This window comes from Anolis sagrei, chromosome 12 (genome assembly GCF_037176765.1).
Source record: "Anolis sagrei isolate rAnoSag1 chromosome 12, rAnoSag1.mat, whole genome shotgun sequence".
NCBI classification, from domain to species: Eukaryota; Metazoa; Chordata; class Lepidosauria; order Squamata; family Dactyloidae; genus Anolis; species Anolis sagrei.
Window position 1 is genome coordinate 9376806 of NC_090032.1, and position 14131 is coordinate 9390936.

Below are 14131 nucleotides of genomic sequence, written 5' to 3' on the forward strand. Positions count from 1 at the left end.
TTTTGCCAATGCCATTCAGGTCTGATATCATTACATTACGTAGTGTGATGGAAACAGAGATTTTTCCATCCAAAGGCTTGAGTCCTCACTGCTTCTCTGTTTGAAGTCTAGGTCTGAATCTATGTTCTCAAATACGAGGCCTGAATGAAAAGAATTGCCTCCACCTTCGTAACTTCTCAACAGATGGCAGTACTGGTTAAGGCTGTTTGTGGAAGTGGACACCCCGGACTCACACATACATACATATTTTCACTTTTATTATGTGTATAGATATTGGAAATGATTCCCAAGAAGCAGACAAAGGGAACAGATTGCTTCCCTTCTAGATCGGAATGCCAATCCCGGCTCCTTCATTTTGGTTGAGGATATACAATTAGCAACTTTCCCAAGCCTGCAGAAAGTATGGTCCTGATGTGCCATTCCCTTGGCTCATGCCAACCCTCGGCTTTGGCATGGAAAGCAAATGAGGTAGGCCAAGTTTTGGTGAATGCCAAGAAAGAGTTCCCAAAGGCGACGGCAAACCTCGAGAGCGCTGCCCTGCCCTCCAAGGCGTCAACCGTGGGCCAATGTCATCATCAGCGCCTCCAGAGATAGGTCTGAATGGAGTTGGCAGGGATTTCGGTCAGGATCATGCCGGCGTGATCGGAAATCCCAAAGGAGACGTTCAAGCCGGACCTGAAACAGCATAATGAAGACAAAATGTCATTACATTTATTTATGGATATAATATGCATGCAAACACCCACATGCTATTCCCACCACCTGCTTCCTTGTCACCTCTATGTGAGAACTTATGCCGCCCTTGGGATGGTGCATTTCCATATAAGAGATTGAGAAGCCTGCATTAATGTTATACGAAAGTCAAAAGTATGTCTGCCTGTAGCACAACAGCTGTTGCTAGGTGAAGTGGCCCTTCGTGATACTACTGGGGGGAAAAATGACCTGTGTATTAGGGGAAGGAAGGAAATAAGGAAAGAAAGAGAAAAAGAAGGAAGGAAAGAGAAAGAAGGGATGAAAGTAGCAGAAAGTAGGACACCCCAGTTATATATTATATATTGTACTGTCTGGATCTGTAGCTTTCTGGCGAAAAAATTACCTCATAATCAAAGTGGGAAGGCTTTATTTCTAAAAGCATACATTGTGGTACGAAGCAAAATTCCAACTGACAGTTTTTTCCCTCACACCTCTGGGAAGGCTTTATTTCTAAAAGTATACATTGTGGTACGAAGTAAAATTCCAACTGACAGTTTTTTCCCCCCTCACGCCTCTGGGAAGGCTTTATTTCTAAAAGCATACATTGTGGTATGAAGCAAAATTCCAACTGGCAGTCTTTTTCCCTCACGCCTCTGAGAAGGCCTTATTTCTAAAAGCATACGTTGTGGTACGAAGCAAAATTCCAACTGACAGTCCCCCCCCCCCCCCACGCCTCTGAGAAGTCCTTATTTCTAAAAGCATACATTGTGGTATGAAGCAAAATTCCAACTGGCAGTTTTTTTCCCTCACACCTCTGGGAAGGCTTTATTTCTAAAAGCATACATTGTGGTACGAAGCAAAATTCCAACTGACAGTTTTTTTTCCTCATGCCAAAAGTATGTCTGCCTGTAGGACAACAGCTGTTGCTAGGTGAAGTGGCCCTCCGTGATACTATTGGGGAAGAAAAATGACCTGTATATTAGGGGAAGGAAGGAAATAAGGAAAGAAAGAGAAAAAGAAGGGAGAGAAAGGAGAAGAAAGAAAGAGAAAAGAAGGAAGGAAAGAAAGAGAAAGAAGGGATGAAAAGTAGCAGAAAGTAGGACACCCCAGTTATAGTGTATCTATATATTATATATTGTACTGTCTGGATCTGTAGCTTTCTGGCGAAAAAATTACCTCATGATCAAAGTGGGAAGGCTTTATTTCTAAAAGCATACATTGTGGTACGAAGCAAAATTCCAACTGACAGTTTTTTCCCTCACACCTCTGGGAAGGCTTTATTTCTAAAAGTATACATTGTGGTACTAAGCAAAATTCCAACTGACAGTTTTTTCCCCCCTCACGCCTCTGGGAAGGCTTTATTTCTAAAGGTATACATTGTGGTAAGAAGCAAAATTCCAACTGACAGTTTTTTCCCTCACACCTCTGGGAAGGCTTTATTTCTAAAAGTATACATTGTGGTACTAAGCAAAATTCCAACTGACAGTTTTTTCCCCCCTCACGCCTCTGGGAAGGCTTTATTTCTAAAAGCATACATTGTGGTATGAAGCAAAATTCCAACTGGCAGTCTTTTTCCCTCACGCCTCTGAGAAGGCCTTATTTCTAAAAGCATACGTTGTGGTACGAAGCAAAATTCCAACTGACAGTTTTTTCCCCCCTCACGCCTCTGGGAAGGCTTTATTTCTAAAAGCATACATTGTGGTACAAAGCAAAATTCTAACTGACAGCTTTTTTGCCTCACGCCTCTGGGAAGGCTTTATTTCTAAAAGCATACATTGTGGTACGAAGCAAAATTCCAACTGACAGTTTTTCCCCTCACGCCTGAGAAGGCTTTATTTCTAAAAGCATACATTGTAGTACGAAGCAAAATTCCAACTGACAGTTTTCTCCCTCATGCCAAAAGTATGTCTGCCTGTAGCACAACAGCTGTTGCTAGGCGAAGTGGCCCTCCATGATGCTACTGGGGAAGAAAAATGACCTGTGTATTAGGGGAAGGAAGGAAATAAGGAAAGAAAGAGAAAAAGAAGGGAGAGAAAGGAGAAGAAAGAAAGAGAAAGGGGCGAAGGAAGGAAGAGAAAAGAGGAGGGGGGAAGGTACAAGGAAGGAAAGACAAAGAAGGGATGAAAGTAGCAGACAGTGGCCAGTCCGACACATAAGACATCCGTTATAGTGTATCTATATATTATATATTGTACTGTCTGGATCTGTAGCTTTCTGGCGAAAAAATTGCCGCATGATCAAAGTGGGAAGGTTTTATTTCTAAAAGCATACATTGTGGTACGAAGCAAAATTCCAACTGACAGTTTTTTCCCCTCATGCCTCTGAGAAGGCTTTATTTCTAAAAGCATACATTGTGATAAGAAGCAAAATTCCAACTAATTACCTCTCAACAAAGGTTTGCTCCAGGCACAGTCAGCCCATATGCTAATCAAAGTGGTCAGTTGAAACATTCACACCTAGCTCCAGCAGACAAGAGTCCTTTGTCTCACCCTGGTCATTCCACAGATATATAAACCCTTTTTCCTAGTTCCAACAGACCTCACTACCTCTGATGATGCTTGCCATAGATGCAGGCGAAATGTCAGAAGAGAATACCACTAGACCATGGCCATACAGCCCAAAAAAAACCTACAACAACCCAAAATTCCAACTGACAGTTTTTCCCCCTCACGCCTCTGGGAAGGCTTTATTTCTAAAAGCATACATTGTGATACGAAGCAAAATTCCAACTGACAGTTTTTTCCCTCACACCTCTGGGAAGGCTTTATTTCTAAAAGCATACATTGTGGTACGAAGCAAAATTCCAACTGACAGTTTTTTTCCCTCATGCCTCTGGGAAGGCTTTATTTCTAAAAGCAGAAATTGTGGTACGAAGCAAAATTCCAACTGATAGTTTTTTCCCTCATGCCTCTGGGAAGGCTTTATTTCTAAAGGTATACATTGTGGTAAGAAGCAAAATTCCAACTGACAGTTTTTTCCCTCACACCTCTGGGAAGGCTTTATTTCTAAAAGTATACATTGTGGTACGAAGCAAAATTCCAACTGACAGCCTCTGAGAAGGCTTTATTTCTAAAAGCATACATTGTGGTATGAAGCAAAATTCCAACTGACAGTTTTTTCCCTTATGCCTCCTATCTCTCACTCTGGCTCCTCCCCTTCATTGCTCTGGTTTCCATTGTTGTCTCATTGTGTCCCATTGCTCTATCATGTCTTTCTGGAACTGTTTTGTTTTATTTTGTTATGTTATGTATTTATTTTGATGGTATTGTTGGGTCCTTTTATTTTATTTTGCTGTACTTGTATTGTATTTTGTTATAATTTTAGGCTTGGCTTCATGTTAGCCGTCCCAAGTCCCCTTTGGGGAGATGTTGGCGGGGTGTAAATAATAATAATAATAATAATAATAATAATAATAATAATAATAATAATCGCTGATACATCACACAGTCCTAGACACTTGGGAAGTGTCTGACGCGTGATCCAATACAACAGCCTGCAGAGTGTCTGTTGTGGACTCATCTTGTTGTGTTTCAAATGAGTCCACAGCAGACACTCTGCTGGCTGTTGTATTGGATCACACTTTGGACACTTCCCAAGTGTCTAGGACTGTGTGATGTATTGGCAAATAATTTGTGCAAATCCCAGTAAGGTGGCCTTTTGCAGCTGGCAGGTGGTAATCTTGTCAGCGCCGATTGTCTTTAAGTGCAGGCCAAGGTCTTTAGGCACTGCACCCAGTGTGCCGATCACCTCTGGGACCACCTTTACTGGTTTGTGCCGGAATCTTTGCAGTTCAATCTTTAAATCTTCATATTGTGTCATCTTTTCCAGTTGTTTCTCTTCGATCCTGCTGTCACATCGACAATCCATACTTTTTAAAATTATTATTATTATTATTATTATTATTATTATTATTATTATTATTGTTTTTTGAAAATAAATACTCACCGGTTGAGGACAACCATCACGGCTGACCCATCAGGGCGAAGGGCGGCCACATGCTCCAAGTTGCAACCCAGGCATTTCTGGATGACGGTCAAGCCAACCCGCTGGGAGCCTTCTGGGATGAATTTACTGCAAAGACATGGCGGAAGGTGCAATCAAGTTCACAAACTTCCCCTTTCCGCAGGTTCGAGGCCTGGGGTGTGCCCAGATGGCACAACCAATGGCCACTAGTATGACGATGATATGTATTTATATGCCCGCTTTCCTCTCCCAAACGCTGCCCCACCTGAAGTGCCCCATGTGGTAGAACATGGGCTGTTTGTAGAAGACGTCGTTGGCCGCGTCCACGATGATCGGACTGTCCACAAAGTTCTTGACCCAGTTGGGCCCCCCTTCTAAATTCAGAGCCAGGTTCCAGTCGACCCAGCCTGTAACATGGTTGTTGAGGTTCTATGGAGAGAAGAATGAAGGATTAGGATGGCGACAGGATTTTAGGAAGAGGTTGGATGGTCATCTTTTGGGAGGACTTTAATGGTGTCTTCCCGCCTGGCAAAAGGGGGTTGGTCTGGCTGGCCCTTGGGGTCTCTTCCAACTATATGATTCAATAATAATAATAATAATAATAATAACAACAACAACTTTGATAATAATTATGAGTTTCCTTCTCTGGAGATGATTGAGGCTGGATGGCCATCTGTCGGCAGGGATCTGATGGTGTCTTCCTGCCTGGCAAAAGGGGGTTGGTCTGGCTGGCCCTTGGGGTCTCTTCCAACTACATGATTCAATAACAACAACTACTACTAGTAGTAGTACTTTGATAATAATTATGAGTTTCCTTCTCTGGAGATGATTGAGGCTGGATGGCCATCTGTCAGCAGGGCTCTGATGGTGTCTTCCTGCCTGGCAAAAGGGGGTTGGTCTGGCTGGCCCTTGGGGTCTCTTCCAACTACATGATTCAATAACAACAACAACAACAACAACAACTACTACTACTACTACTTTGATAATAATTATGAGTTTCCTTCTCTGGAGATGATTGAGGCTGGATGGCCATCTGTCGGCAGGGATCTGATGGTGTCTTCCTGCCTGGCAAAAGGGGGTTGGTCTGGCTGGCCCTTGGGGTCTCTTCCAACTACATGATTCAATAACAACAACAACAACAACAACATTGATAATAATTATGAGTTTCCTTCTCTGGAGATGATTGAGGCTGGATGGCCATCTGTTGGCAGAGCTCTGATAGTGTCTTCTTGCCTGGAAGAAGGGGGGTTGGACTGGATGGCCCTTGGGGTCTCTTCTAACTCTATGATTCAAGAATAATAGTAATAATAATAACTTTGAAACTAATGATAAGGGAGTCTCCTTCTCTGGAGGTTATCAGAGGCTGGATGGTCATCTGTCGAGAGGGCTTGATTGTGTCTTCCTGCATGTCAGAATGGGGTTGGGATTGGCTGGGGTCTTTTCTAACTCTAGGATTCAATAACAAGAACAACAACTCATCTTTGAGAATACTGATGAAGGAATTAAACATATACGTGTCATCTTAGGGTAATGGGTGAAAGTTGGGATAAGTTACATAATTGAGCAGATGTTTGGGGTCACAACGTGCCTGCCAAGACCTGATAAAGATGTCTTTGGCAACTATCCATGGAAACACCTGTTAACGATTGTATTGTGTAAATGTCAGACTCGTTCTGTACACGTGTGGAAAGGGTGTTATTCTGCTATAAAAGACCGAAGCGATTCAGACCTCGGGGTGTGTCAGCCCCTTGTTTGCTGAACACCCTATATTCCGCAGAGATGGAAATCAGACAAGCGTCTCCATCTTCTTCCTTCTCCAAAAGCACTCTAATGATCTCGGGTAACGTATATTCCGCAACAGTTGGACTGGATGCCCCACAGAGTCTCTTCCAACTCTATAACTCTCTAAAGGCTATTTCTTTCCCTCTCTTTTCCACCCAAGGCCTTACCGCCAAGATGCTGCGGCTGTACTGGTTGCCCCGATCCCAAGAGCCGAGCATGACATCCTTCTCCCAGAAGTGTGCTCCAGCACAGGCTTCTGTCGAAATCACAAAATAGTCCGGATAGAGCTGATGCGTGATTGCCACTGTGTCCGCAATGGGCGCAATGAAGTCCAGGTACCAGTGGACGCCGATGCCATGGACGTAGCGGTAGGCCTTGCTGTCTCCACTCAGCACCTGGAACAGAGAAAGGAAAACACATCAAATGCAAGCTCTCCACAGAATTGAAATACTGAAAGGGTAGACCAGATTCCAGAGAAGCAGATGGTGGAAACAGAAGAATGGCCTGCCTCAGGGGAGTGTGCTTCATCAATGACAAAATTGACAGTTTCATCTACGCTGACGATCATGCCACCACCACCCAAGCAGGGAGCTTTGAATTGGTTGAACAGAAGCTCTCCAAAGCTTTAGGTCAGTGTTTCTCAACCTTCCTAATGCCGTGACCTCTTAATACAGCTCCTCATGTTGTGGTGACCCCCAACCATAACATTATTTTCATTGCTACTTCACAAGTTTTTTGCTATTGTTATGAATCATCATGTAAATATCTGCAGGATGGGTTGTTGTAGGTTTTTTCGGGCTATGTGGCCATGTTCTAGAGGCATTATCTCCTGACGTTTCGCCTACATCTATGGCAAGCATCCTCAGAGGTTGTGAGGTCAGACCAGCAAGTAAGTGCTGTTTTAATTAAACTGTTTGATAAAACTGGGAGTTTGATTCATCTCTACCTAAATAAGGCAGAGCTCTGGCTACATGACACAATCAGAACATTCTGAACCCCACCATGGTTAGAATTGGGCCAAACTTCCCACATAGAACCCTCATGACCAACAGAAAATACTGTGTTTTCTGGTGGTCTTTGGCGACCCCTCTGACACCCCCTCACGACCCCTCCAGGGGTCCCAACCCCCAGGTTGAGAAACACTGTTTTAAGCCATCATTAGACATCAACAATGGTACATCCTTTCAAACATTTATTTGCAGCCATAGGGACTAGGAGTTCGGTTTAATAAAGAAGATGAAAAAGATTTCATAGAATCATAGAATCAAAGAGTTGGAAGAGACCTCCTGGGCCATCCAGTCCAACCCCATTCTGCCAAGAAGCAGGAATATTGCATTCAAATCACCCCTGACAGATGGCCATCCAGCCTCTGTTTAAAAGCTTCCAAAGAAGGAGCCTCCACCACACTCCCGGGGCAGAGAGTTCCACTGCTGAACGGCTCTCACAGTCAGGAAGTTCTTCCTCATGTTCAGATGGAATCTCCTCTCTTGTAGTTTGAAGCCATTGTTCCATTGCGTCCTAGTCTCCAAGGAAGCAGAAAACAGGCTTGCTCCCTCCTCCCTGTGGCTTCCTCTCACATATTTATACATGGCTATCATATCTCCTCTCAGCCTTCTCTTCTTCAGGCTAAATATGCCCAGCTCCTTAAGCCGCTCCTCATAGGGCTTGTTCTCATGTAAATATCTGCAGGAGGGGTTGTTGTAGGTTTTTTCGGGCTATGTGGCCATGTTCTAGAGGCATTATCTCCTGTCATTTCACCTACATCTATTTTATTTTTATTTATTTATTTATTTACAGCTTTTCTATTCCGCCCTTCTCACCCCGCAGGGGACTCAGGGCGGATTACAGTGTACACATATATGGCAAACATTCAATGCCAATTTTTGACATACAAACATATACAGACATTCACAGAGGCTATTTAACTTTTTCTGGCCGCCAGGGGAGCTGTCGCTTTCATCGTCCATCTGCGACGCTGATGAAGCACTTCCGCATTCCCCGCATGCTTCCCGGCTGGAATGCTTTGCTGGAGTCTTCTTTGTGGCCTCATAAATCAGTTAATTTAGCCTCCCCACACTTTAAGGTGGTACCTTATTTTCCTACTTGACAAATGCAACTATCTTTCGGATTGCAAAGGTCAACAACAGGCTACACAATTGGTTGGAAACCCACTCCAACTTGGGCTGGCTTCGAACTCATGACCTTTTTGGTCAGAGTGATCTTAATGCTGACATTCAGCAAGCTGTGCCACAATCTCGGTGCAGCTGGCTGAGTGGTTGTGAGGATGCTTGCCATAAATGCAGGCAAAACGTCAGGAGGGAATGCCTCTGGAACATGGCCATATAGCCCGAATAAACCCACAACAACCCAGTGATTCTGGCCATGAAAGCCTTCGACAATACATCTGCAGGATGTATTTCCATTCACTGGACCAAATTTGGCACAAATACCCGATACGCCCAAATTTGAATACTGGTGGGGTTTGGGGAGGATTAATTTTGTCATTGTAGTTGCTGGGATTTATAGTTCACCTACAATTAAAGAGCATTCTGAACTCCACCAAGGATGGAGATTGGCCAAAGTTGGCACACAGAACTCCCATGACCAACAGAAAATACTGGAGAGGCTTGAGGAACATAGACCTTGAGTTTTGGAGTTGTAGTTCACCTACATGCAGAGAGCACTGTGGACTCAAAACAGTGATGGATCTGGACCAAACTTGGCATGAAAATCACTATGGCCAAATGTGAATTCTGATGGAGTTTTAGGGAAAATGGACTTGACATTTGGGAGTTGTAGCTGCTGAGATTTATCGTTCACCTACAATCTGTCATATGTTCTGCAGTTGATGGTGCTTGGTGACGGAAGGGTTAATGTGTTCTAGAGGATTTGGTAATATGTAAGTTCATGGGTGAAAGCAATTAGGGGTGGAGGTGTGCAGGAGATGGGTTGCAGCTGGGTGTTACTGGATTTAAGGAGCTAACCTTGAGACTGATCTTTGGGAGAAAAGTATTTCATTTTGTATTGCATTTTGGTGGTGGATGCTGCTGGTTTTTCCCCCAGGTCTGTTGGATTTTCAGTATCCTGTCCTGTCTCCTGTAATCTTGGAATCCTGGAACCTTGAATCTTTGGACTAGCTTTTGACTACGGTATAGACTCTTGATCCCTGGACTTTGTTTCTTGAACTCTCGGCGTTTGACCACTGGACTGGACCCTTTTGACTACGAAGTTATTTTTGCTATCAGTTTTTGTTTATTCTGTAGCTGAGTGCTTGTGGCACAGCAGGCTGAGTGTCAGCTGCATTAAGATCACTCTGACCAAAAGGTCATGAGTTCGAAGTCAGCCCGGGTTGGAGTGGGTTTCCAACCAATTGTGTGTAGCCTATTGTCGACCTTTGCAACCCAAAAGACAGTTGCATCTGTCAAGTAGGAAAATTAGGTACCACCTTAAAAAGTGTGGGGAGGCTAAAATTAACTGATTTATGAGGACATAAAGAAGCACTCCAGCAGGGAAGCATGCGGGGAATGTGGAGGTACTTCATCAGCGTCGCAGATGGACAATGAAAGCGACAGCTCCCCTGGTGGCCAGAAAAAGTTAAATAGCCTCTGTCTATGTCTGTATATGTTTGTATGTCAAAAATTGGCATTGAATGTTTGCCATATATGTTGTGTACACTGTAATCTGCCCTGAGTTCCCTGCGGGGTGAGAAGGGCGGAATATAAAAGCTGTAAATAATAATAATAATAATGTATTGTCGAAGGCTTTCATGGCTGGAATCACTCAGTTCTTGTGGGTTTTTTCGGGCTATATGGCCATGTTCTAGAGGCATTTCTCCTGACGTTTCGCCTGCATCTATGGCAAGCATCCTCAGAGGTGAGGACCTCACCTCTGAGGATGCTTGCCATAGATGCAGGCGAAACGTCAGGAGAAACGCCTCTAGAACATGGCCATATAGCCCGAAAAAACCCACAAGAACTGAATAATAATAATAATAATAATAATAATAATAATAATAATAATTTATATTTTGGTCTACTAAAACAGCCAGCAAGTAAGTGCTGTTTTAATTAAACTGTTTGATAAAACTGGGAGTTTGATTCATCTCTACCTAAATAAGGCAGAGCTCTGGCTACGTGACACAATCAAAGAACATTCTGAACCCCCACCATGGTTAGAATTGGGCCAAACTTCCCACACAGGACCCCCATGACCAACAGAAAATACTGTGTTTTCTGGTGGTCTTTGGCGACCCCTCTGACACCCCCTCATGACCCCTCCAGGGGTCCCGACCCCCAGGTTGAGAAACACTGTTCTAAGGCATCATTAGACATCAACAATGGTACATCCTTTCAAACATTTATTTGCAGCCATAGGGACTAGGAGTTCGGTTTAATAAAGAAGATGAAAAAAATTTCATGGAAGCTGGAATGACAAGCCATGCACCCAAAACTTTCATCATATGGCAACATACCACTTTGGCCCAGTGGGGCAGATGCACCCGATTGTCATCTAGGATGATGAGACGGATGTCCTTGTGGGAGCTGTTTGCTAGGGCCGGCCCCAGGTCCAGGGCAATGAAGTCTCGTTGCTGCTCAGCCGTGAAGCCCAAGCACTGGAAAGGGTAGCCATCGATCAGCCCAGCTGTCGGCTCATTCTCGGCCGTCACGGCCCAGAAGGTCAAATTATGCTTGGCGTACTCATCGAGGAACCTGGAGGAAGAGAGGCATCCAAAGCGATACGTATATCTTTCATACCCACAGAGGATTCCTTCCTCATCATCAAAATGTTTAGCCCGTATTGCACCACCTGACATGCCGCATTATCACGGGGTGTCTGCGCCCTACACCACTGTGGAAATTACACTGCTTAGCCGGTATTGCACCACCGGACATCCGCCGGGAAGCAGCAGCCAATAGTGAAAGGACCAAGGCAGAGACATCTCCAGCCCACCCCCTGTTTGGGTATCAGCCAGCACGTCGACTTAAATCAAGAAATAGTTTTCTAAGATCTACAGAGACATTCGCTGGAACACCTCAGCAAGCGAGAGTCCAAAAGTGGCAGGCTCAAATCCAGAAGCTCAATCCGTGGGTGATACCAGATGAGAGACTCACCCCTGGGCACACAAAGGACTGGGCGACTTGGAAGGCGCTGAACAGACTGTGCTCTGGCACCATGAGATGCAGAGCCCACCTCAAGAAATGGGGCCACAAAGTGGAATCCATGACATGCGAGTGGGGAGAAGAGCAAACTAATTTGGATTAATCCACTGATGTCCTTCCAGCTCTTTTCATAAACTATCATGACTCCAAAACTGCACTCCTTTCTCTTCCCTTGAGAAAAGAAGACAAGTGACCAGACGGTGTTCCATTGCAGATCTAACACTCTCCAAATACATACACCATCTCTTTCAATAGAGCATGGTGGGTGAACAGCACAATTTTTGGAACGTTAGAATGTCTCTTATATAGCAATCTTTCTGCTCATGTTGTTCCAAAGTTGTAAATGAAAGATATAACATCTGTTATAGAACTCCAATATGCTGATGACAACGTTGTCTGTGCACATTCAGAAGAAGACCTACAAGCCACTCTAAACACCTTTGCAGAAGCATACGAGAAGCTCGCCCTCTTATTAAACATTGACAGATGGCAAGCTATTGAACCTCAGCACACTGAACGCCAAAACCAAGGTCACAACATCTGTCATAGAACTCCAGTATGCTGATGACAACGTCATCTGTGCACATTCAGAAGAAGACCTACAAGCCACTCTAAACACCTTTGCAGAAGCATATGAGAAGCTCGCCCTCTTATTAAACATTGACAGATGGCAAGCTATTGAACCTCAGCACACTGAACGCCAAAACCAAGGTCACAACATCTGTCATAGAACTCCAGTATGCTGATGACAACGTCATCTGTGCACATTCAGAAGAAGACCTACAAGACACCCTAAACACCTTCGCAGAAGCATACGAGAAGCTCGCCCTCTTATTAAACATTGACAGATGGCAAGCTATTGAACCTCAGCACACTGAACGCCAAAACCAAGGTCACAACATCTGTCATAGAACTCCAGTATGCTGATGACAACGTCATCTGTGCACATTCAGAAGAAGACCTACAAGCCACTCTAAACACCTTTGCAGAAGCATATGAGAAGCTCGCCCTCTTATTAAACATTGACAGATGGCAAGCTATTGAACCTCAGCACACTGAACGCCAAAACCAAGGTCACAACATCTGTCATAGAACTCCAGTATGCTGATGACAACGTCATCTGTGCACATTCAGAAGAAGACCTACAAGACACCCTAAACACCTTCGCAGAAGCATACGAGAAGCTCGCCCTCTTATTAAACATTGACAGATGGCAAGCTATTGAACCTCAGCATACTGAAAGCCAAAACCAAGGTCACAACATCTGTCATAGAACTCCAGTATGCTGATGACAACGTCATCTGTGCACATTCAGAAGAAGATCTACAAGCCACTCTAAACACCTTCGCAGAAGCATACGAGAAGCTCGGCCTGTCACTGAACATCGAGAAAACCAAAGTGCTCTTCCAGCAGTCACCAGCCAATCCCTCTCCAATGCCAGAAATACAGCATAATAATAATAATAATAATAATAATAATAATAATAATAATAATGTTTATTTATACCCCACCACCATCTCCCCAACAGGGACTTTGAGCGGCTTACATGGGGCCAAGCCTGAACATAATGTTACAGTATAATGTTATATATAATATTAATATTGTGCTTTGATAATAATATAATATATTGTATTTACTTTTTACAGTTCCACTTTGTCTCCTGTGCTACGCTAATAATATAATATAATACAATACAATACAATATATTTATAATGTTATAATGTAATACAATATAATACTACTAACAATAATATATTATAATTATATATTTTATGTTACATGTAATATTACTAATAATATTACAGTATAATGTTATGGTACAATGTAATATATAATATTAATATTGTGCTTTGATAATAATATAATATATTGTATTTACTTTTTACAGTTCCACCTTGTCTCCTGTGCTATGCTAATAATATAATATAATATAATATAATATAATAAATATAATATAATATATACATAATATTTATGTTATAATGTGATACAATATAATACTACTAACAATAAAATATTATAATTATATATTTTATATTACATGTAACATTACTAATAATATTACAGTGTAATGTTATGGTACAATATAATATATAATATTAATATTGTGCTTTGATAATAATGTAATATATTGTATTTACTTTTTACAGTTCCACCTTGTCTCCTGTGCTATGCTAATAATATAATATAATATAATATAATATAATATAATATATACATAATATTTATGTTATAATGTAATACAATATAATACTACTAACAATAATATATTAGAATAATATATTTTATGTTACATGAAATATTACTAATAATATTACAATATAATGTTATAGTATAATGTTATATATAATATCAATATTGTGCTTTGATAATAATATAATATATTGTATTTACTTTTTACAGTTCCACCTTGTCTCCTGTGCTATGCTAATAATATAATATAATATAATATAATATAATATAATATAATATATACATATAATATTTATAATGTTATAATGTAATACAATATAATACTACTAACAATAATATAT

The 14131-nt window shown here is 42.2% G+C and overlaps 1 protein-coding gene across 2 annotated transcripts in view; it reads right to left on the reverse strand.

Annotated features, from left to right (window-relative positions):
- Nucleotides 1–236: 236 nt before the first annotated feature.
- Nucleotides 237–14131, reverse strand: part of LOC132764137 (lysosomal acid glucosylceramidase-like) — a 31104-nt gene continuing 17209 nt past the window's right edge. For both annotated transcript variants that reach the window (XM_067472404.1, XM_067472403.1), the window contains exons 7-11: nt 10910–11147; nt 6606–6833; nt 4922–5085; nt 4639–4764; nt 237–675 (exon numbers count right to left, since the gene is read on the reverse strand). In XM_067472404.1, coding sequence (XP_067328505.1) covers nt 576–675; nt 4639–4764; nt 4922–5085; nt 6606–6833; nt 10910–11147 — 856 coding nt within the window. In that variant the 3' untranslated portion in view covers nt 237–575. The remainder of the gene's footprint in view (nt 676–4638; nt 4765–4921; nt 5086–6605; nt 6834–10909; nt 11148–14131) is intronic.